The sequence below is a fragment of the Bombyx mori genome, chromosome 2 (assembly GCF_030269925.1).
Source record: "Bombyx mori chromosome 2, ASM3026992v2".
NCBI lineage: Eukaryota > Metazoa > Arthropoda > Insecta > Lepidoptera > Bombycidae > Bombyx > Bombyx mori.
In genome coordinates this window covers 3,453,440-3,478,854 of record NC_085108.1, presented here as the reverse complement: position 1 = coordinate 3,478,854, position 25,415 = coordinate 3,453,440, and the positions used below count along the sequence as shown (strand labels likewise).

Genomic DNA, 25,415 nt, shown 5'->3' with positions numbered 1-25,415 from the left:
TATTAATGTTTTATTTTGTGTGTTTAGTTATACAATAATTAAATACCTTAACTTTAACAACATATAAGTTTAGGGCATCCGCTACAAGATGTCGCTAGTTTCCATACAAAAAAATATTTGTTTTAAAGTATCACAGTTTCAGGGCCCTGAGAGGATACGATGATACCATATTGAAAATAAATTGTATATTTTTTTTTTGTGCTAATTGTCTAAGAAATATATTTTAGTACCTAATTATAGTACGTCACGTTACACCGGCGACGGAACGCGACTGTCGTTTGGTCGTATGCAAACAAAATAAGCAGTCTCATTTTGATACAATCACAATACGAGCGTTTTTTTTTTCTACCCAATTTCAAAAATTCGTGACACTAATAAAGAAATTAATCGCCAGTCAATACAAATCGAATTACATGACACACGGTCATTTGTGATTTGCGTGCATTTTATTTTGTGTTGTCAGCGCGATCTGTGAGTAGTAAATAAGATATACATGTCTGTTGCCGGATCACTAGATGGCGTTGAACACCGTTTTTTTTTCCTACCTGTACTGATAGCCTTGAGAGGCTATTTCAGCTTCGCCCTAACGTGTGTAGGTGAGCTCACGGGGCTCATGCCGGAGTGTTGCTAACACTGACCCTAGCAAGAGCAGTGCTTCGCAGAATCTACCGCCGGATCGGAAACGCGACCCACTGAGAAGATCCGGCGAGAAACTCAGTGGGCTGTGTCTATGGGTTAATTCGCTCGTCGAGCTCTTCGTCGCAAGCGACGGGTTCGACGAGAACGGTGACCGGTGTCTTGTGGTTTTTCTTAATAGTGGCAATAGTAACCAGGACATTTTTTCATATGTTCATTCATTTAATTAAAAAACGTCCTAAACGGATGAGGATAGATGAAGAAGGGGCTCAGAGACGTAGATATGAAATGAAACAAAAGATAGAATATAAAAAAATATATATATTGCTACTTAAGTTAAGTTACATTTAAAATGAATCTTAAAGATATTTCTTTGTGTCGTATCTGAAGCTCAGGCATCGATACGGAGTATTCTGATGCACCAAACATTCAACAAAAGGTATTAAAAAGTTTAATTTTATCACATTTGATGCTTTGTTGATTTTAAATGTAACATTAGAAAGGAACAAGATATTTTGTCAATGCTTTACATATTACAAAGCTATTATTCTTAGTAACTTAAAATAAACAAAAGATATATTTAGATACATTTGTAAATTCGAATCTTAAGCGCGAGTAATTTATTAAAACTAAATTAGGATTAATTCGAAACTCTGCGTCGTCATTTTGACCCAAATATATTAAATTTTGTGTCAAACTGACAATTTTCACTAAGCAAAACTTATTGTTATATTGATACATAGGAATATGCGGCAGTAAGGGTCCATTGCACAGAAGCAGAATCGAAATCAAACCGAGAAAATTTATTTTTATTTAAAATATAAATATATACGTTGCAGAATGGGCTAATATCTTTATTTTATTTCGACATATTGGGTGTTTGTCTTGCTTTTGTTAATTGCTAGTCCTATGTTTAGGATTATAGCCTCTAATCTATATATATATATATATATATATATCGACGCTTGAAAGGCAAACGTGACTAAGCGTCAATAACTGCATTGTACATAAATGATAGGCAATAACCATATTCGATGCGTAAAAAAAATATATTTCTAGGTGTATTAAAATCATTTCAATCCTACAGCTACTAGCTAGATTCTACTACAGCTAGATTCGTTAAAATAAATTTTGTTTTCAGGTATTTCAACTTTAAATTAGTCTACTGTAAAGTTCACGCATTGTCGCTTAGTCACGTTTTCCTTTCAAGCGTTGATATATATAAATTTCATTTCATTTTGTATACTCAAAAATTACAAATCTTGTAGGACTAATAAAGCATACCTTTTTTTGTAGGACATTGTTTTATTTGGACAAAAAATATATTATTAACCTATCACGTGTACCTTTGTCCTACAGTTACTAATAAAACAACAAGTCCGGTGGTATTGAGAACTTTTGAGCGTAGGACCAAGATGACATACTACGCAATTTGTAGGACAATGTAGGTGGTAAAGTATGCAAATGACAAAAAATGCTAACCAATAAAAAAAAATCAGCTGGTTAGTAATTATTTTTCATGACCTTGTTTATAATAATACATGTTGAAGAGGGGGGGGACTCCCTAACAAAACCTTATATTTTGTAGGTCAAATATATTTTCATGCTATTTAGATAATTATCTCGATAATTAACAAAGAAAAATTCGGTTAGTAACAAATTTTGAAAATTCGTGAAATTAACATAATTTATCCTTGCTATCCCTAGTAAGCTACCATTTACCAACGTTACTGTAAGGAAAAAAGTTGGGCGTCTAGTCAAAAGGAAGCTACGCACGAAAAATCAGCTTGTTAGTAATAAATGATGAAAAGTGTACCAGGGATCCTGAACTATTATGGATAAACGTGATAAATAAAATTGAAATTGAAATATTTTCATCTGACCTAATGGCTCTGTCCTAAACGTTTTTATATACATATATAATAAACGTATTCATTGTTATGATCAATTTTATTAATCATATGTCTTTAAGCTTAAATTTTCCTACTGCTATCAACAGAACTCTCTTTAGCTCTATCTCTCTCCAACAGTCTCCTTCTAACTTCCTCCGGGTTATATCTTTTCCTGTAAACTCTTCTGACTCTCCTCACAGGATTTACGTTTCTAGTTTTTATAATTTTCTTCTTTCCGAAATTAGCAGAATTAATCACTGATGGGGCTCTGTCTTCCAGAGGCCTCAGAGATTTGGATCTTCGAGTGGCATTCGTTAGCACATCTCTCTGCTCTCTGATTGTGGCGTCATAAAATATTTTACCGTTGACAATTGCTTTGCGTATGTTTTCAGTTGTAGCTAGTACTCTTGGTGGTCTAACGAACGTTGTCTCGCTCACTTCTAGGCTTCTATCGGTATTCCTGTCCCTCTCTATTTCGTCTTTTGTCACTTTCCGTACGACTCCTCTCCTTTCTACTGGGAATTTATTCCCGAAATTGAAGTCCAGCAAATCTTCGTCGACCGCAATATTCTTTGAGGCCAATTCTTTCTGCGATCGCTTTTCCAAGACAACTTTCCCGTCGCGCCTTGAAGCCAACAGTCGTCCTATTTCTTCTATCTGTCTCTCTTCCGCTCGTAGAGTTTTAAGATCTGCCTTCGCACTCTTCTTAGCGTCTTCTATATCAAATACTTCAATAGACTTAGAGAAATCTAATAGTTTATCATCAATTCCATCGATAAGATCCATTTTATCTACGTCCTTGTCAGAAGTTGTGCTTTCTGTCTCGCTCTTATTTACTCTTTCAATAATCTCAGTGACTTCGCTAACAGTTTTAGCTGTTGTCGTTTTGTCGATGTCGATATGAAGTTCTTCGTCATGATCGCTAATATTACGTTTCTTCTCGCCTCTATGGTTGTCGATGATTTTTGGTTTGTCGATAAGTGTCTGTTGATCTGGCGAGTCCCTATCGTCTGGTAGGTCTCTGGATTCCGCGGGTTTTGGCATTTCAGTAGTTGTCGTTTCGTTGTATCTAAAATAAGTCATGTTTGGTGGAGGACCTTTGTGTAGGTAGGCCACCGGCCAGTACCTGAAATCGAAAGGGCATTAGGTTTGAATTGAAAAATATTATAAGTGCAATATTCAATATTTATACTTAAATCCTGTTTATTTTATTTTATCTGGATGATTTTGAGGTATGCTCGAGTGACTTTGGACACACATCTTATTTACTTTGAAAGTAGGCTTAGATTGATGGTTGACCCATACCTCGGCACACCGAGTCCATCACGCGTACCTCCTCCCTGTGCTGGCGCCCAGGATCCGGAAGCAGGTCGAGAATATTCTGGTTTTATATGCGGCGGATCTGATGTCGGTACTCTTGTATACCCTGGAATGTTCGAGTTAAAAAGTCGGTACTAACTACATTAGGGAGGTAATTGAACGCGGTTTACCCATCAAGGTCAAGGGTTACCTTCCACCCGACGACCCTTGAAATAAGAAGTGTTTTAATGCGCAGCGCTTGTGTTACAGCTTCAAGTGGGGGATAAGCTCGGGGCTAACTTGATATGTCAATGGTCACCGCAGTTGATAGTTCTCACGTGGGCTATTACGGCGTGGCACAATCCGCCTTGAGATATGAGGTCCAATTTTCAATGAAATGTATGCCTGCTTCGAGTCATAAATATATATAATGGTTCACAAACTACCGCTAAGTAGTAAATCAAAAAATACCTGGTAAGGGATTCCCGTATCTATCGTAATACGCCTGAGGACCGTTTTTGTATAATTCATCCCAGTATCTTCTATCAGCTTCAGATAGGTACGGACCAGGTCTATTTGTGTGTGGATGGCTCGAACCCGAAGGTCGAGAGGTTTCATCTGGAAGACATGTTTTTTGTAGGCGCTATATTATTTGTTGAGTCATAGATAATAATCGCTAGCTTAGAACTAAGAAGAACAGGTCGATTTGTTCCTTTGAGCCGAATAGAAACTAGCGGCCCATGGACACTCTCAATGGATCGCATTATGCGGGGCTCATAATTATATGTACATAATTGTATATACTACAGAGAAAAGCCTATAGAAGTTTCTAAAGATCTAACACCAATCCTTGAATGTCAAATCAAGAAGTGAATGTCTAGGCAATGATTGATTTTTTTTATTATCCTCAAACTAGGGTTCTTCCGTGTGATACATATTAGGTTGTGACAACCACAACCAAGACTTTGAGTCCGTATGTGGTTCAACTGATATAAGGGTCAAAAAACATTGGCGAGAACTCTTTAAGTAGAGTAAGCCCTAGAAAACTGGCGTTAGATACAGCTTCGGTTAAAAAACTTATCTAAATTCTAAAAATGTTTTAAAAATCACGGTACTGACCTCTGTTTGCTTGAGAGGGATGCGGCACGTTGTGTTGATGGTAAGGGTAGTATTTTTCACTACACGGGCGCCATTGGTCGCTCTCTGGGCCCACGTAGCACCTTACAGAATAATTTACCTATTTATTTATGGCGGCACGAACGATATTATTCTTAATGACCGTGGCGCGATGCAACAATTCATATCCCTTAGAAAAGTCTCAATTATAATGAAATACGTATCTGATGCTACGATGAACAAACAACATAGTGCAGTGAAAAGAAAAATTGAGTACTAAATTCATTAATTTGTTTAATTACTGGTGCATCCAAAACCATCAATGTCTAGGATTACGGTACCCACACCATCAAGTTAGCACTTGGCCGTGAGTGGCAGTCTGTAGTCCGTCATAATAGCTACTAACCACCTTGAGATATAAGATCGAAATTGCTTTGCTGTCGGTACACGTAACTGCTTCCTGACCGAAATGTCCCTTTAATTAGTCTAATAGCTACCACACTTACCAGGGTTTATTGAAACCTTCGCTGTACCCACAGCGATGCGTTGGCGCACAGCAGTAATCCCACGATCCTGGAAAGGAAGAAATTCGACAAATTTTAAGAATCTACTATCCGTCCAGTAGATGGCAAGTGGCATAGTCTGCTCGTGTGTCGAGCTGCTACGGGGAGGTAGGAGGTTATTCCTCACCGATTTCTCCACCCTCCGGTTCGCAAGCCCAGTGGCCGGCGACGTGGTTCTGCGCGCAGGAAGTCCCCGCTCGGCAGGGGAACCCGGACACCGTGTAGTGGCGCCAAGATACGGCAACTGCGACCGAAACATTACTTTAGAACAGCTGATGCAATAATGATGCGCGGGGTCAATGAACCGGCACCTCGGGCGACGAAGCAACTACCCTCAATTTAGATTCGGTACTTACAATAATAAATGTTTTTATTCAATTTTCTGCGTTAGTTCATTTATGAAGCGTTATTGGAAAATTTTACCCGTGGTATAAGCTTTTTATGAGCTCTCACGGGTAGGAAATGCTTTGGGGTGGAACAATCGTTAAATGAAAATTAGGCCTCCTATCTGAAGGTAGGCGGCGGCATTAACTTAGTTGATGTCTATGAGCTCTGGTAACCATTTATGATCAAGTGGATCGTGATCTAGCCAATAAAATAGAACGAAACATTATTAAAGTCTAATTCTTCATACGAAGCCTCATCAATGCAAATAACATAAACTATAAACACTATCTTGCCTTTATCGACCATGTGTGAACGGTTCAATGATAAAGTGCATACGACCAAGAATGAATTGTGCACCAAAAATTTTTTTTTCCTAAATGACCCCTTCCATGCTCCTTTGAGTCTGACTTTATTACCGATGCGGAATATATTGAGAAACATCTGAGAATTAAAACTTGCTCATATCAAAATATATGTAAATCTAAATTCGGAAAGGTAATTAATTATCCTAACATATTGTAGTACTACTGCATAAAACATAATCATCACGACTGGGGTTAAGGTAATGTAATTTTGAAAAATGACTTACTTCCATCTTCCCTGTCTCCTTCAAAGCCCGGTTTTGAGCCAGGATTGAACCCAGGTCGTCCAGGTCGGTACCCGGGTGGACTGGTAGGGACAAAGGGTCTATCGTGTTCTGGAGGTCGGTACGCCGGTTTGGGCACGTATCCTGGTTTCTGAACCGGATACTCGGGTCTATAGACACTAGGTTCGACCGGACGCGGTTTGAAATTTGGCTGCACCGGATAGAGAGGTTTAAGACCGGGCCTGGTGGATTCAAATGGAGGTTCGTTTAAAGGGTATACCGGTTTGAGTACCGGCCCAACTGGTTCGAAATGTGGTTTGAAATCTGGACCACTTGGTTCAGCAAAACCCGGTTTGTAAGGTCCACTTGGTTCAATAGAATACGTTGGTTTATAAAAATGTCCACTAGTTTCGTAATGTGGTTCGAAATCGGGACCGTTTGGTTCAGGATATATCGGTTTGTATATTGTTGGTTTAAACGGCTTTATGTGTCCTTCAGATATGTAAGGAGGATCTGAAATGCACAAAAGTAACAATCTTTATTCTAATTAATTTCATAAGTAAATTACTTGAAATGCGTTATGATAATTTTTGATTACCTGATTCAGAGTAACCAGGACCAGAGGGACCTGACACTGGGAAGGACTCTTCAGAACCAGATGTCAGGATCGGTCTCGGAAGTTCGTGTGTAGGCTCACTGGAAGAAACTTGTTTTGTTAACTGCTATGGATTGAGGATTAAACTGAATCTAGGCCAGAGATTTTTATGACGATAGCAATGCTGTTCACTGTAACATTGTACTAGTCTAGTAAAGTTTAATATTGCGCCCGATAGATGGGCACTGTACAGTGTTTCAGAAAGACGCCATCGTTAACTTGCTTCGCAATCTTACATAGGCCACATTGTGTATACAATGTTGAGATGAGATAAATAAGGTCCTAGTCGCTTAGGCTTATAGCTTAGGTTACCCGTACTGTGTTGTGACGTGTTCGGATATATACCACCGTCCTAATTATTTATGTCGTGTACCAGTGAGCTCATCACTAGTTTTTCAAACTAGGCTTTCGTGATATCTATACGCTTCTGATGGACTGGATGAATTTTTTAAAACCAGACGCGGGTTCTTTGACATGCCGATGCAACTAATAAATAATAATAATAGCACGAGGAGCGAAGAGCATTAAAGCAATTTTTTTTATTACCTTTATAGGTCGACCGAAGAAGACATGGATGGAGTGTGTGACTGACGATATGAGAGAGAGAGGAGTGAGTGTTGAAATGACGGCTGATAGAAAAGAATGGAATAGAAAAATTCGCTATGCCGACCCCTACTAGTGTGATAAGGTGGAGACAAAGAAGAAGAAGCCTTTTTAGGCAGACGAGCCATACGGCCTTCCTAATGATGAATAGTTATCGTCACCCATGGCCATCAGCAGCCAGAGGCAGAGCCAAGCCGCTGCCTACCTTGACCAAATACAAATGGAGCAAATATTGCAGGTCTCCTATCAGACATATAATAAAAACAAGTTACTCATAATCCGGTCCGTGGATCTTCCTCCAGCACTGCCCGTTGAATAGATCGAAAGCGAAGAGCCAGTCGTCAGTGGAATGTACGTAGTCCACTCCCCTTTGAAGATCGAACAGTCTTATCTCGGAGAGGAAGCAGTTATCGCGGTCCGGTGGTGCGTTATTTCTGTTGGAAGAACAAAAAAGCTTACTCAACTTTTCTAAATAATCGTAATAAATAATATAGCTAACGAATTATAAATCCCTTCAGAAATTACTAAGAGATAATTTGGCGATGGAGTAATTATCAAATATCTAAAATCAAGACATCGGTTATGAAGTCTTCATCAATCATGTGCAAGTGAGATAGCGATTTATTGATTACGAGCCGTTCATATACCCATCTAAGCAATTAATTTGTACGTTATTACACTAGACCTGACAAGTATATATAACTTTAAATAAGATTTCGATTTTTTAAATCTATACTTAATATTATAAAGAGGAAAGGTTTGTTTGTTTGTTTCGAATAGGCTCCGAAACTACTGGACCGATTTGAAAAATTCTTTTTCCATTAGAAGCCGACATTGTCCCTGATGAACATAGGCTACTTTTTTTATTTTTTTTTTATTTTTTTTGTTTTGGTTTCATGTGTGTTTTAATGTTTCCGAAGCGAAGCGAGGGCGGGTCGCTAGTTGTTAATAAAAGGCACGGATAGTGTAATCAAAAGTCGTATTAAGCAACGCCATCTATCTACCGAGGGACAAACGCTACGACTCCGTTTACGAACGTATCGGCGGTCAGTGTCCTTTGTGCGAGTTTTTTAACGTTCTCGATAGCGTAAAAGTTAACCCAAATTTGTTTGGAGTTGGAGCGTTTGCCCACGTTTGCCGAAAGGGACACTTCGATGCTGAAAACTACAAAATTAGCTTATGTTTTCTGTGAGTTCTTACACGTGATACAATTAAACATTTAGTTCGATAAGACTTTCCAATGGATATCATAATTCTTCATCGTATAGAAGATACGTATGGATGCTGAGTTCCTGAGAGCCTGGTACATGTAGTTGTTGGACAGTTTCCGGTGCACTTACTTGAAGGAGTAGCTCAGGCACCGGAAGGGCGCGTCGGTGCACGCCACCCCGCACGCCCCCTCGTCCCGGACCCTCGCGCGCCCCCGCACGGCCGAGGGGGATAGCTGAGCCGCGCTGTCGTACTGGAGGTAGCATTCTGGCGGAGTTTTTTTTTTGCTTAGATAGGTGGACAAGCTCACAGCTCACCTGGTTTTCAGTGATTACCGGAGCTCATAGACATCTACAACGTAACTGCCGCCAATCATCTTGAGAGATATATTATTATGTTCTAAGGTCTCAGTATGGTTACAACGGCTACCCAACCCTTCAAACCGAAACGCATTACTGCATCACGACAGAAAGAGGCTGGGTGGTGGTACCTACCCGTGCGGATTCACAAGAGGTCCTACCACCATGATCCGAAAATGCCATGCTACTGATTTTATTTATTTATTTTGCAAACTAACCCTACAATGCGAAAGACGAAAACTCACTTCAAGAACATAAAATGAGTATACCATCAATGTAGTCGAAGTCGATTAAAATGCATTATTATACACAACCCGAAAACTCCCGATCAGACCTTGATAAAATTTAAATGAGATACGTGAGAAACAATAGCTTTAAAATCAGAATCGGTTCACCTAGAAAAGAATGTTTGAGGTTACACACAGAAAGAAAAGGGAGAGAGGCTAGCTATAGCACTCACGTGTCCCGGGCTCGGGGTGGGCGTCGTGCAGCGCGGGCTGGCAGCCCCGCCCCGCGCGCCCCCGCGCGTACAGCTCGTGGTGGGCCGCACGGCTTGGGGGCAGCGAGGCGGGAGGGGACGAAGTCAGGATACAGTTCTCTAAGTCCTCTCCTGTAATCGGGGCCTCGAACCTAGAGCCAATTTGCGCTTTATTAGATCATCAGGAAGTAGCATTAGTGGCTCCACAATACGTCCTATGTCAAGCTCATCAGAGTCCCCTAGGCCTAGTGAGCGAACCAGTAAAACTGTCGCTTAGGTCTTATATATTTCTTCTCAGTCGTATACACTCTTGGCAGAGTAGTCGTGGTCATCACTTCGGGTGGTGGATTTGCTTCACCAGACGTCGCCATTCCTCGCGTATCGCGGCCCTTCTTGTGCACTTGTTAACGGAACCGTTTAGAGCTGCCTTTTTTTGGTCGGTCCATCGTAACGGTAATCTGCCGCGCGGTCTTGTACCCTCTATCATGCCCTGCACCACAAGGCGCTCAACTAAGTCGTCATTCCGCCGTGACACATGCCCGAAGAAAGTGAGAATGCGACCCTGAACGATGGAGGATAGTCGCTTATATACTAGAGAATACTTATGGAGAATAATTATATAGGCTATATTGAAGAATTTACTTTAGCTACCATCAGGCTCAATTATGGAACCTTTAAGCCCAATTTGTTCACGAATAATTCGTCTCCTGACGCAAACTGAACGTTTGGTCCGCTGCGAAAACGTAACGCCCTCACCTGAAACTAAAACCTCTGCAGAAAAACCCGGAGGCCCGAATGCACTCCGCCTCGCACGCTCCCAGACCGGCCACGGTGAGGGCGGCCCTCACTGCGGCCCCGGTGACCGCAGCTCCAGACCTCACATGCCAGAAGCACTCTGTAAAAGGCCGTTTTGAAAGGACTCATTAATAGGCCGAGAAGAAAAAGGAGTTCAGCGCCGACCTAGCTGTAAATGGTTAGTTGTGTTGGAATCGATGGATACCGCCAGCCAATTTGTTAATGATACTTAGTGGAATGGTGGCGTTGGGATGCCCATAAGCCATGGTAACTTTTAAAAACCAATTGAGCTCGTTCATTCGTGTAGAGAAATGAAGAATTTCTTCCACGTGATGCATTACCACTCTTGATATCGATGATCCCAGCACGGCCCGGGAATCTGGCATCTTCCCGGAAACCAATTTTTGTATTAGAACTATAAAGCAGAGTCATGTTTTATTGGAGTCGCTATACTTAACCTCGGGTTTTTTTTGTATTTGTTCAATAGAATCAATATCATAGGAAATGTTCCACTTAGAAGCACACTTCTGATCTTCTTTATCCAGCCTATACCTCATACCAGAGAATGTTCTGAAGGATACTGGTCTTCAGACCAGTCATTATACGTAGGTCCTGAAATAAGCCCTTACCACTTTCAACCCAAGGGTCATAATTTACGTTGACACAGTCGTGGCTTTGTGGCATCGCGTACACATCGGAGCTGCTGTCCGCGGACATCTCCAAGCCTCTGTACGGCCTTTCGCTCAAAAAGCAGTTGTCGGAGCCGCGCGAATTTGAGTATCTGTGACAGTTAGTACATAGTTTTAATCAAATTGATATTAAGATGTTTGATTTCTAATTCCCAAAGCTATGTCTTCATACTTGAAAAAAAAACTTTACAGGACCCGGTTAAATACAACTTGCGTACCTAAAAAAAAAAAAAAACAAAAAAAAAAAAAAAATTGTAAAAAAAAAATTTTATGTAAAAAAAACATGCCCGCTGAGTTTCTTGCCAATTCTTCTCAGGACGGAGGCTAGTTCTTGTGAATTGGCGGTAGTTCTTTTGACGTTCAACAAGTATGTACTTTCATTTATGTTCAATAAAAAATTTTTGATTTGATTTGATTTGATTTAGGGCCAAAATAAATACCGAACAAAGCATATATCACACTCTCAATGATTACCCACTTATGACGTCATGCATGGTATCAACATTGATGCTGTGATGTCTATGGGATCCGAAGACCACACGTGTAGTACTTAAGCTCTGGAATATATAATAATAAACCCCTTATCCCGGGTAAATGTGTTCCATTCATCCCTAAAGAGCATATTCTAGACAAACGGAACCGCGGAACACGTCTAGTGTTACGGAAGTCTTCGTAGCCTAATGGATAAGACGTCCGGTGCATTCGTGTTGAGCGATGCACCGATGTTCGAATCTCAGGCGGGTACCAATTTTTCTAATGAAATACGTACTCAACAAATGTTCACGATTGACTTCCACGGTGAAGGAATAACATCGTGTAATAAAAACCAAACCCGCAAAATTATAATTTGCGTACTTACTGGTGGTAAGACCTCTTGTGAGTACGCGCGGGTAGGGTACCACCACCCTGCCTATTTCTGCCGTGAAGCAGTAATGCATTTCGGTTTGAAGGGTGGGGCAGCCGTTGTAACTATACTTGAGACCTTAGCACTTACATCTCAAGGTGGGTGGCGCATTTACGTTGTGGATATCTATGGGCTCCAGTAACCACTTAACACCAGGTGGGCTGTGAGCTCGTCCACCCATCTGAGCAATAATTAAAAAAAAGTGGAGTATCAACCCTAGCCACCATACCTGTAGCTGTAGGAGACGCATTTAAACTCCCTCTCCTCAAAGCACGATGCCTCGCATTCCACCACATTCTTGGCGTACAACGACCTCCTTATCGAACCACTACTCAGAGACATACCGGCGCTTCTCCGAGACGAGCAATCTGCAATAATAGAAGTGGATACAAGAGTTCATGGACATCACGACATGAATATCAAACCCCAGCTTCAAATCGTCACCTATCAGGTCGAAATTGCACTGTATGACAAATGTTGTCTTCTTTAAGCAGTAACATGTGATAGCATTGCGGCAGTAATAGACAGGCATGTGGCATATCTGGCTATTAGTTAGGCTAACAATACCGTCACCTATAAGGCAAAAATGCTCTGCTCTAATATACAATACAATATCTTAAAAAAAAGTCGTTGTGGCCTAAAGGATAAGACTTTTTTTTTTTTTTTTTTTATGATTGAGAGATTACTGGTGGCCCGAAGGCCTTTCCAGTTTCACCAGGACAGGTAGGCGAGCAAAGGCTCAGCCAGGAGGGGTGGGATTTGCTAACAGCTGCCCGAGCGCCTCCGAAGGAGACCTAACAACTCAAGAGCAATTGCTTCGCGAATGAATCAACTACCGGATCGGAATCGCGACTCGCTGAGAAGATCCGGCGAGAAACTCAGCGGGCTGATGCATGGGCTAGGTTGCACGTCGACCTCTTTGTCGAGTTCGACGAGTACGGTTACTGGGGTCCCTAAGCCTGCTCCTAGTATTAGAGCTGAAGGCATCTAATGCAAAGGTTATTGGATCTGATGGATCCGTAAGGACGTGTCTAGGGCAGGATAAGACGTCCGGCGCATTCGTATGTAGCGATGCAAAGGTGTTGGAATACCGCAGGCAGGTATCAATTTTTCTAATTAAATACGTACTTAACGTAAATCTTCACGATTGACTTCCAACGTGAAGGAATAACGTCGTGTAATAAAAATCAAAGCCGCAAAATTATAATTTGCGTAATTACTGATGGTAGGACTCCGAACGAGTAGGTACCACCACCCTGCCTATTTCTACCGTGAAGCAGTAATGTGTTTCGGTTTGAAACGTGGGGCAGCCGTTGTAACTATACTGAGACCTTAGAACTTATATCTCAAGGTGGGTGGTGCATTTACGTTGTAGATATTTACAGGCTCGTCCACCCATATAAGCCATAAATAAACAAAAACAATAAAATACAAGATGGTCATACCTATCCAAATACGTCCTACTATCAGCACTGAGAGACTTACTTTCATATAAAAATGCCACTTCTAAGTAGAACAATAAAAACCAGATAACACTGACCTTTCGGATCATTTTCGTCGCTTCTGCCTTCCAGCTCAAACGTGGGTCCGTAATGATGGTAGCCCCCGTAATCGAAGCTATTAAATGACGATCCTGAGCTGTTCCATTTCTCTCTTTTCCAAGACCCGTATCTTTCGTTCCACGGGGTATCCTTCGCTAGTTTGTTATAGTCGAAATCCGCCATCGATTTATGGGGCCTGATGATGGTAGTCAATGGCCTGACTCCCTCAGAGCTGTAGGCTCTGTCGATCGCGTTGTTTAAGTTCCAATGGCTCTGCGATTTGTAGTAGTCGTTTCTAAAAGTGGAGGTAGATACGATGAGCTCTATTAAGATCGCCGTAGCTAAAGCGACCAGACAAAAACGCCTTTGTACCGATCACAATAGAGATAGCTTTCCGCCCACCGTTTCCGGTTTCCACACTGATCGAGGCTCAGAAATGGAATGAAAAGTGCCCTTTATTATTTTCCTGTTAAAGACTACATTCATATTGAATTTCGGCAAAATCGATTCAATAGTCCAAAACATGGTACAGACTGGGTAACCTCTAAAATTTTATAGATATGTATATTTATTAATTGATTTCTTAAATATCTAACTAATAATTTATCATGTCTGTACAATGAAGGTCTGGCTCTTCAAGATTTTTACCTGTCCTTGTAATAGTCGTAGCCCCCATAATAGCCTCCATATTGTCCCCAGTTCTCGTGTTCTCTGGGATCGTTCTTCCTTCTTATACCTGTATGATTTGCGCACGTATTTAGAGAAACACTTTAATATTAATGTCCTTTTATTATAGAGTTATCGGAGGTTTATAAAGAGGCTATAAGAAGATTGACAAAAATTTGTGAAACCATTGATGAAACCCGATTCTGTTTTGTTGTCTCGACCTAGAATAGTACCACCCATCATTGCCAGAGGGTGTCGTGAGGATCTTAAGATATTCCCCGGAGAATGGGAATTTTCTGATTATTATGCCAGGTTGCTACGGTCACATGTACCTAAATCCGCATAGGTAGGTACCACCCGCCTGCCTAATTCTGCTGCAAAGCAGTCGCGCATTCCGATTTGAAGAATGACCGTGGTTTACTACAGCTGGGACTGCGAATGGTAGTTACATTTTAAAATTTGTTAGATAGCTTATCAAATTGGCCTCAAATGACGTCATAATATACAATTTTGATAAAAGCAACCTCCCAGTTTCATACCGAGCTGCGATATCTGCGTACCCAACGTTCAACACAAAGGTACTGTATTCATATATATTGTCAAACATCTAAGCAATTAAAAAATAAACTCACCAATCTGATAAGGAATGAAGTTCGTATCATCATGTTTTCTCTGTCCATAAGAACCGACGTATCCTCCACCCCATCTGTCTTCGGCCCGATTCTGAGTGGTCAGATAACCAGAATGCAGCAATCCTTGCCCGCGCAGACTATCAGGGCAATAAGGCTCCAAACTATTCCGGTCGCTTTCGTAAAAATCATAGTCTTTGTCTTCAGCGAAGTCTCTTCGGAGATCGAAAGCTTCTATCGGTTTTGTCATGAGCTCGCAGAGGCTTTTGCCTCGGAACGAGGGGTCCAATCTACCAAACGGAGATAGTTAAATATGGTTAAGCAGTATTAAATAGAACTGCCCAATTCAATGACCAAGAGCGTTCTTTGAGATACGATCTGATACGATAATCAATCGCCACTTACTGGTAGCAGAGCGTGTTTTAAGCTGTTACTATATACTCCATACATCGTGAGACGCGTCAAGTCTGCCCCCAGCACTATGATATCCCACCACGATGATCACGACCACGCCGTCAAGACTTTTTTTATTGCCTTTGTGTGCTGACGATCATACGGCCCACCTGATGTCGAGTGAGTACCGTCGCCCACGGACATCAGCAATGCCAGGGGCAGAGCCAAGTCGCTGCCTACCGTTTAATACTTTCCGCAAGCCTCGAAACAATTAAATGATTGAAACGATTAAAAAGATGACTTAGTCGCGAAAATTAATAAGACTTCACGCCTATGGGATGGAAATTACTGAAATTATTTAATTAAAGAAATTACTGTTGGTAAAATGTCTTGAGAGTTTCCACGGGTTGGTACCACCACCCTGCCTTTTTCTACCGTGAAGCAGTAATGCGTTTCGGTTTGAAGGATCGGGGCAGACGTTGTAATGTAAAAACTGAGAGACCTCAGAACTCATGTCTCGAGTTGGGTGGCAGCATTTACATTGTAGATGTCTATGGGCTCTGGTAGCCACAACAACAACAACAGGGGGGCCGTGAACTCGTCCACCCATTTAGGCATTAAAAAAAACCCTTATCGAATATCGCTTAGGCATATATCCCTTGCGACTTACTTGAGGGGTAGAAAATCAACTCTCTACTCTACTTAAACTTAACATCATACTTTTACTAACATACTAAAATTGAACGAACAATATGCTACCAGAAAAATAAATAATAGTTTAAAAAAACTAACAAAATACGCTTTTATCGAAAATCCAACTAAAAAATTGAAAATAATTTTTAATAAATTTGAATTAAAAATAGTGTAAGAAAAAATGATTTTATTGTAAAAAAGCGTAAGGGGCTTTTCAGGATATTATCAAAATAGCCCTTCTACTCATACCTGTTCATAAAATATTTATAACTACTGATACCATGCACCCCACGCTTTTTTTACAGTAAATTTTTTTTTCTTACACTATTTTTAATTCAATTTTTTTTCTATTTTTAGTTGGATTTTCGATAAAAGCGTATTTTGTTAGTTTTTTTTTTAAATATTATTTATTTTTATTTTTTTGTTGAATTTAATTTTTTTTTCTATTTTTGTGTTGGACAATTTTGAAATATTATCGGTCCTTAACAAGTATACCAAATTTCGAGTTAATCCGACGTTTTGAAGGGCATCAAAATCATGTTCAAAGATTCCGTTACAAACATACATACGTCTGAAGCTTATAAAAGCGTATTAAAAATGTGCAGAGATTTGTGTAGCGAACACACAATATGTACAATATACGACCAAGCGAAATGCTCCTAATACAAGCGTCCTTGAGTCTGGCCCAGATACCTATGCCACCAGCAATAAGTATTAACGCTATTATTCTGTCTATTATAAGCCCTGTAGATACCCTACCTAACTACCTGTTTATGTATTATGCAAATTACTCAGAATCAGGGACGTATTTGGTTACTAGCTTATTAGCGACTCCGTCTGCGTGGAATAGTTACTTTGACATAACGCTAAATTTTATCTCCCACTTAGGTAGAAAGTGAAAATATCTTTGAATTACAGAATGTTAAGGAGCTATTGAAACCCCTATTTTGAAACATTCTTTATTGCTGCTCCACTTGTATTGGTCTTACTGTGATGTTATATAGCCTATAAGCCTTCCTCAATAAATGGCCTATCTAACACTAAAAGATTTTTTCAAATCGGACTAGTAGTTCCTGAGATTAGCATTTTCAAATATATAAACTCTTCTGCTTTATAATATTAGTATAGATTTAATAACAGGGGATATTGCCCTGTTGATCATGCGTTCTGGAGGTAGTCGCGTGTCTGGTTTTTCTTTATTACCCTTGTAGGCAGAAGAGTATACCGGCCACCTGATGGTGAATGGTTACCGTCGCCTATGGACTTCAGCAATGCCAGGGGCAAAGTCAAGCCTCTGCCTACCCAACCAAGCCGCTGCCTATTCTCCATAGGCGAAGTTCAGACGAGAGTGAAGAAAAACTATTTAGTGGGACGCTTCGGCAGTCCCTGGTCCCCAACCAATTGCATTACAGAAGCTGTGGCCTTATTAAGCCAAAATATCACATAACTATTTCGCTCTCTTCAATAGACCGAGTATCTATGGAAGGTTAACACGGTGAAGGAAAAAATGTGTGCGTGTACTAGTGTACACACGTAAGAAGTGAAACTTCTTTATGGCCTTATTTTTCGAAAAATGATCTACATGCAACTTTCTAGAAATTGGTTAAATAAAGTTAAATTAGATAAAGTTTAAACAAAAGGATTTTATTATCATAGACATGAATACAAAAAAGATGGCGCGTAACGGAAAAATGTGACGCGTAACCGAAAAATGTGACGGTAAATTTTTTTCCAACGCCGATAAAGAAGTTTCACTTCAATAACATCGTGTAATAAAAATCAAACCCGAAAATTTTACTTCGCGTAATTACTGGTGATAGGACCTCTTGTGAGCCCGCGGGTAGGTACCACCACCCTGCCTATTTCCGCCGTGAAGCAGTAATGCGTTTCGGTTTGAAGGGTGGGACAGCCGTTGTAACTATACTTGAGATCTAAGAACTTATATCTCAATGCGGGTGTCGCATTCACGTCGCAGATGTCTATGGGCTCCAGTAACCGCTCGTCTGTTTTTCATAGCTTTTGAATTGATCTATTTATTTAGATTCCGGACCTCCCACGGGCTGGTCCTAACGTCACGCTTCCTAGTGCGGCCCTGTGTCAGTGAGCGCAAGGTGAGGCGGACAATGCTGATCGCGTACCGAGATAATGCTCTCAAGGTTTTAAGTTTTACCGAATTTTTTACATACAGATATTCATTTTTTTTATTTTTGTGTTATATAGCTTCTGTGCGTAATACGTGTGATAATAAAACTGTTTTTATTGCATTAGCCGAGTAGCCTAGTTAGGTCCAACTGGTTTTTTTTATTTTTTTATTGCTTGTTGGGTGGATGAGCACACAGCCCACCTGGTGTTAAGTGGTTACTGGAGCCCATAGACATCCACAACGTAAATACGCCACCCACCTTGAGATATAAGTTCTAAGGTCTCCGTATAGTTACAACGGCTGCCCCACCCTTCAAACCGATACGCATTACTGCTTCACGGCAGAAATAGGCAGGGCGGTGGTATCCACCCGCGCGGACTCACAAGAGGTCCTACTACCAGATCTCTACTTGGATCAATACTTAACACTACCACGAAACTGAGACAGTTATTTCATACCTAATATCAAACAGGAGCAAAAGTAAGATAATATGTGTTTTAATTCTGTAATAGAGAAAGATAGAGAGGGAGAGAGAGACAGAGATATAGAGATAGCGATGGCGAGAGGGGGGGGGTGAGAGAGAGAGAGCACCTATGAAATTTTAGACCCCATTTCTTACTGTAACTTTTGGTGATTTAAAATTATTATATCTGAATGCTATCTAGCAGTGGGTTCTCATAATACACACTCTAATGTTATGGTGTTTTGTTTTAGGACGGAAGGATTGCTTTTGACCAGTGTGTTTAGTGCGAGTTTTTTAACGTTCTCGATAGCGTAAAAGTTAACTCAAACTAGTATGCAGTTAGAACAACGTCCCTAATGGCAAACGTATGCAAACGTTCAAACTCCATACAAATTTGAATTAACTTTTACGTTATCGGCCTAACAGCACGAATGTATGTATCACGAGAATCACGATCTATCCAAAGGAACGCGTGAAATACTCAGCAGGCTGATACTGCGGGTTTAAGTCCACGTTGAGCGCGAAGAAGACGTTCACTGGTGGTGCCGTGAAGCAGTATGCGTTTCGGTTTGAAGGGTGGGGCAGCCGTTGCGACTATACTGAGACCTTACAACTTATATCTCAACGTGGATGGCGCATTTACCTTGTAGATGTCTATGGGCTCCAGTAACCACTTAACACCAGGTGGGCTGTGAGCTCGTCCACCGATTTAAACAATAAAAAAATAAAAAAAACCTGTACGTCGACTTCTCCTTTGATTACGGCCACCGGTAGCTTCGTAACCAGCTTCGCAAACAGAGTTGTTGTGCTTGGGTACTTTATACCCGCTTCCGCACAATGATCACGCCCTAATGTGACCAAATTCATAGAACGAACCACACGAATTCAGCGTTTTGTAACATTTATCAGCTAAAGGCTATCAAATATATCCTCCAAAATCAGGAAACCGTCTGACAATCGTGTGAAATACCGTGCGAATTATTACAACACAGTGCTTTGTGCTCTACGCACTCATGTTTACACCGTAGGATATATATTTTTTTATTATTATCTTATACCTTTAAACGAGCAATTTTTGTATATATATATATTATCTGAATCTCGGAAACGGCTCCAACGATTTTCATAAAATTTAGTATACAGGGCATTTCGGAGGCGATAAATCGATCTAGCTACGAATTATTTTCAGAAAATGTTGTTTTATTCGTGTTTTCAATAATCAACTCTTCCCGACATCTATTGGCGAATAATAATACTATTTTTCTTCATCTAGGTCATCATCTAGTTTTATTTATCACACAACACCAATGAAGTAATCTCGGAAAGCTTGCAGGTAATTAGCGTCGGGAGACGAATAAGCATGCTATAAAGCAGTTATAAAGGGAATTAATAAAATTTTTTTAATTTTTTTATTGCTTTCAATTAATTAAATGGTTAACGGAGTCCATAGACATCTATAACCTAAATGTCGCTAATCACCTTGAAACATGAGTACTAAAGTATCCGTTTTTACAGAACAACAATTGCCCCATCAAACCGAAAATCATTACATTGATATTTCAGGAAAGGTTATTTTCATTGTACCACAAAGGCACGTTAGGTAGCGTACTGTTAGAATTGAAACTAGGAACTTATTTAAAAAAAAAACACTTTTAATACTCCCTAGACTAAGTTTATGTTATTTATAGGGAAAATGGGGAAAACTCGGTATACGCCCCACTCCGATGAAAGTCTGACCCGAACTGCTTTAAAAAGCTAGCTAGAAATCATCATCGGGAATAAATGCTGATGTTGATGTTTGGTAAGCATTATTATATGCTATTTAGGGATATAACAGTATGATTAGTTTTCAACCAATGTTTTTCTTACGTTTAGCGGGTTTTTTTTTTTTTTTGGTCAGGAGGAAATCGCCGGACTTCCGCCCTCCACTGGGGATAGAGGGCGGAGCATGTCAGAGTCGAACTGACTAAAACCTCCTGTCGCTAAACAACCAACGTCCAAACCTCGCATGAGACAGAACTCATGAAGAGGCAGAGGGGGGAAAGTGAAGCGTTTAGTGCGGAGCACATCTCTCCCATCACCCTCCCCCTCGGGACGCCGGACCGGCGGTCGTCGGCGCCACGACCACCAGCCCTCTCGGTCGGCAGGCTATCCGAAGCCCGCCTAGATGGCGCCGGTTAGAGTGAGCTATCCTACGGAATACCCCGCTGGACCAGAACCAGCGTGGGTCGAGGATAGCCGGCCTTCCATCACCCGGATGCTCTTGCGTAAAACGCGTGCAGAGCAGCTTGCACGTCGTCTTCTTAGGCCCCCCTCGCCGGTCCCCAGACCGACATATGAGGGGGGACCCGAAACACTTAGAGGGCCAGGGCTTGGGCGAGATCCGCCTCCCTGGCCCCCGCTCGGCGGCGGCGGGATTGTGCGTCTCTCACGCGCCTCGCCGCCTCCTTCTGCGAGATGGTGCACTCGCAGAAGTCGAGCATCGCCTTCCACGACTCGTCGTCGCCGAGCATCGATGCCACAACACTCGGCAACGACAAGTCGTTTCCTACTTTTGCGACGAGGACACGGCGCCACCCCTCCCATGCGGGGCAGGCGACGAGCGTATGCTCTGCCGTGTCCAAGTCGCAATCACAATGGTGGCACTCTGCCGTCGGTACGGGTAGTCACAACGGAACGGGCTTTTGCTGGTTATTGATAAGAATGACATAGCGGTAATCCCACAAAAACAAAAAACAAAAAAACTACACAAGAACTGCTGTAGCTCATTCTATTTAACACGGGACGCTGGACCGTATCTTAAATAAAATATAGAATAAAAGAAAGACCCAAAACACTTCCATAGCCCATAGCATTTTAACAACGTATTTCTCGACATTCAAAGAACAAAGTCGGACATCCACTTCATCAAAAATTCAAATTGATAATGTCAAACGATAATTGGTACTGATATCAAAAAAATGCGTACTATAGCAATGCTACATTTTACCTACAACGCTGCACTGTGACGCGCTCACTCACACAACGATAACCATGAGTAATCTACGCATCGCCACCCCACTACGACGTCAACGATCGCTATTTAAGAGGCCGCAGCACGCCAGTTATGACATTCGATAGCTAGACGGCAACGAGTGCGATAGCCCCGCAGTCCACTCGTCTGCCCAAGTTTGATCTGAGCGGTAGCCCCGCAGCCCTCAGGAAAAGCATCAGCTAGGAGGTTAAGGAACGCGGTAGCCCCGCAGCCCGTTCCAAGAACCACCCTTAGGAATTGTACGTTTACTGTAATATCTACGTATCCGTGTGTTTTGTATAATTTGTTACATGAACGAATAAAGTTCCTGTTTACTCAGACATCAGTTATTTTAATTCATCTGGCAACATCATATTGGCGCCCAACGGCAAAGAAAAAATCTACCAAGGATCTACCCTGAATAAATTGGATTTGGAAGAATTGTAATCTACCCACACAAAATGTCAGAAGAAAAACCTGAACTGATGGTTATGACGCAGGAGCAATTCACGACACTCATTAACAAGTTATCAATTATAAACGAAGGTAGCCAACACAAAAGCAGTTTCGCTCGTTGCACAAAAAGGTACGACGGAGAAAGAAATCATAATAAAGTAGAAGAATTTATCACAAATATTACTATCTACAAGAAAATTGAAAAAATCACCGACGAAGACGCTCTCGAAGGATTAACGTTGTTACTAACAGGACAAGCAGCTACGTGGTGGAGTGGCGTCAAAGGTGAGATAAAAAAGTGGAATCCAGCTTTAGACGCGATCAGAAGTGCATTTGCCCCAAAAATGCAACCGCATGAAGTTTATCTGGAATTGTTTGCGAAGAAGCAAACAAACGAAACTATTGATGCATTCGTTTGTGACAAACGTGCCTTGCTATCGCATCTTCCAGCAAAAAGGCACAAGGAAGAAGAGGAACTGGATTTCGTATACGGACTCCTCAATATCCGCTTCAAAAAAGAAATTCCTCGCTATGAGATCAAATCGTTCTCAGAGCTATTGGAACGAGGTCGACATATTGAAAACCTTGCCAAAGAAGCCGAAGAAATTGCAGAAACTAGCCTGCGCACGGGTATTGAGAGGAAGCAGCCGAAAAGATGTTCGTACTGTGGCAAGAAAGGCCATTTTCAAGAAGTTTGCCGTAAAAGATTGTCAGAGGAAGCAATGGGAAAAAATAAGTCCTCAAGCGAAAGAGTACAGATAAGCTGTTATGGTTGTGGAGCACCGGGGGTATTTCGCAGCAACTGCGAAACGTGTAAAAACAATGAAACGCCGCCAAAACCAGTGTCATTTTACGCACTACAAACTACCATTAATAATGCCAAAATACCAACCATTGAAATCAACGTGAAAGGCGAACATGGCTACGCACACATTGATACCGCAGCTAGAACTAGTATGGCAGGTACACATTTGTACAAGACACTAGTATGTCAAGGTACTAAATTTGACGAAAAGCCAGCTGACGTCATCCTCGCTGATGGTACCAAACGAATAACGAAGCTACTGACTGCTACAGTGGATGTTGTGGTAGGAGGTCGACTTTTACCTGTCACATTTTCTGCAATGCCAGAAGCAGAAGACAACAGAACCCTGCTGGGTATAGATTTCTTGGAGAAGTTTGGAATTGTTCTAAATTTACCCCAACGAGTGTGGTACTTCTTGGATGACACAAAAGAAAAATTTCAGTTTATAAGATTGTCAAGCGACATAGTTCCGTTAAAGGCAGCTAGATCGCTGACCTTTAATGAGAGACCTTGCAAGATTGACAGCGGTGAAGCAGGTTTGAGCGATTTTCTAAAATACGCAAAGGAGTTAAAGATGCTTTCACCAATGAAAAATACTCCTTCACCACTTCACAGCGAACACGGTGATATCAGTCCCATCCCAACCAAGAAAGCCCGTTATGCATTGGTAAAATTGGACACACCGCCACGACCAGTGCGACCACGTGAACCAGCCGATGCAGCATCTTGTGTTGATCCTCGCATTACTTATTTACCAATAAATCCTATAAACATGTATTCTTTGGACATTTATTTGAAACCTCACGAAGGCTCTGTATTCAAAAATGAAGAACGAGTAGTATTCAATGATCTACTTCATGAATATAGGGACATATTTAATAAAAACGGAAATCCCACACCGTTCGCAGTACATAGAATAGACACGGGAACACATCCGCCTATTAGTGTTAAGCCCTACAGATTGTCACCAGCTCGACAAACACAACTTAGGGAAAAACTTGATGAAATGATTAGTAATGATATAATCGAAGAGAGTGATTCACCATGGGCAGCACCCGTTATTCTAGTACCAAAAGGGGATAACGACGTTCGAGTTTGCATAGATTATAGAAAACTAAATGAAATCACAAAACCAGATAGGTATCCATTACCACGTATTGATGACCTGCTTCATCAAGCAAAGGGGTTGCCATATATGTCTACACTCGACTTACAATCAGGATACTATCAAATAGTGGTAAATCCAGACGATCAAGACAAAACAAGCTTTATATCACCGTTTGGAAATTTTCGTTTTAAAAGAATGCCATTTGGATTACGAAATGCTCCAGCAACTTTTCAAAGGCTAATGGATAAATTTATACAAGGCTTAAAGACAAAGTACACACTAGCATACTTAGATGAGTGCATAACAAGAGCATACTCCTTTAAAGAGCATGTAGAGAATCTGCGAGAAATATTTAATAAGCTACGTGAGTACAATCTCAGAGCTAACAGAAACAAATGTAAATTTGGGTGCACAGAAATAAAATACCTAGGACATATTATTGTACCTGAGGGAATAAAGTCTGACCCAGAAAAGGTATCAGCAATTATGAAACTCAACAAACCCAAAACAATGAAACAATTAATGTCATTTCTCCAAACTGCGTCATGGTATCGAAGATTCATAAGAAATTTTGCACAAATTGCACAACCTTTGACCAATCTAACAAAGAAGAAAGTAAGTTGGAAATGGGAGTCAAAACAACAAGAAGCTTTCGACAAATTAAAGCTCGCCTTGACGACTGCCCCAGTCTTAAGACAAGCTAACACTAATTTACCTTTCACAATTAAAACAGATGCAAGCCAGTATGCTATAGGAGCAGCTTTAGTGCAGGGGGAGGGAGAAGAAGAACACCCAGTAGAATACGCAAGTAGACTCCTGAACACAGCTGAATGCAATTACACTGTAACTGAGAAAGAAGCATTAGCCATAGTTTGGGCTATTTCAAAGTTCCGAGGATACATAGAAGGAACAAAATTTGTGACTATAACAGATCACCAAGCGCTGAAGTGGTTAATGAATCTAAAAACTCCAACGGGTCGTCTAGCACGTTGGGCACTCCAGTTACAACCCTATGATTTCCAAATTAAGTATTCTCCAGGACGAACTAATGTCGTGGCCGACACTCTATCTCGACCACCATGTCAGGATCATGATGACGATTGTAACATTTGTCGAATAGATCTCGAGATGCCGAAACTTAATGAAAAACATTTAAGAGACGAACAATTAAAAGATGAAGTTCTAAAAAATATAATTGAAACCTTAGAAGAAGGGGGACATTCCATAAACTATGCTGAATATGTTAAAAAAGGATATATACTACATAAAGGTGTTTTGTATCTTTACACTCCAGAACAAGACGACGAAAATGCAAAGTTAGTAGTCCCTTGTCA

The 25,415-nt window shown here is 41.0% G+C and overlaps 1 protein-coding gene across 1 annotated transcript in view; it reads right to left on the bottom strand.

Moving 5' to 3' along the window:
* Positions 1-937: 937 nt before the first annotated feature.
* Positions 938-25,415, bottom strand: part of LOC105842585 (uncharacterized) — a 63,858-nt gene continuing 39,380 nt past the window's right edge. Inside the window, exons 5-21 of the mRNA XM_038015527.2 lie at positions 15,011-15,297; positions 14,361-14,448; positions 13,712-14,007; positions 12,401-12,539; positions 11,208-11,359; positions 10,540-10,678; positions 9,766-9,935; positions 9,078-9,213; positions 8,010-8,171; positions 7,078-7,175; positions 6,483-6,992; positions 5,634-5,750; positions 5,450-5,516; positions 4,947-5,047; positions 4,299-4,445; positions 3,834-3,954; positions 938-3,654 (exon numbers count right to left, since the gene is read on the bottom strand). Coding sequence (XP_037871455.2) covers positions 2,610-3,654; positions 3,834-3,954; positions 4,299-4,445; positions 4,947-5,047; positions 5,450-5,516; positions 5,634-5,750; positions 6,483-6,992; positions 7,078-7,175; positions 8,010-8,171; positions 9,078-9,213; positions 9,766-9,935; positions 10,540-10,678; positions 11,208-11,359; positions 12,401-12,539; positions 13,712-14,007; positions 14,361-14,448; positions 15,011-15,297 — 3,775 coding nt within the window. The 3' untranslated portion in view covers positions 938-2,609. The remainder of the gene's footprint in view (positions 3,655-3,833; positions 3,955-4,298; positions 4,446-4,946; positions 5,048-5,449; positions 5,517-5,633; positions 5,751-6,482; positions 6,993-7,077; positions 7,176-8,009; positions 8,172-9,077; positions 9,214-9,765; positions 9,936-10,539; positions 10,679-11,207; positions 11,360-12,400; positions 12,540-13,711; positions 14,008-14,360; positions 14,449-15,010; positions 15,298-25,415) is intronic.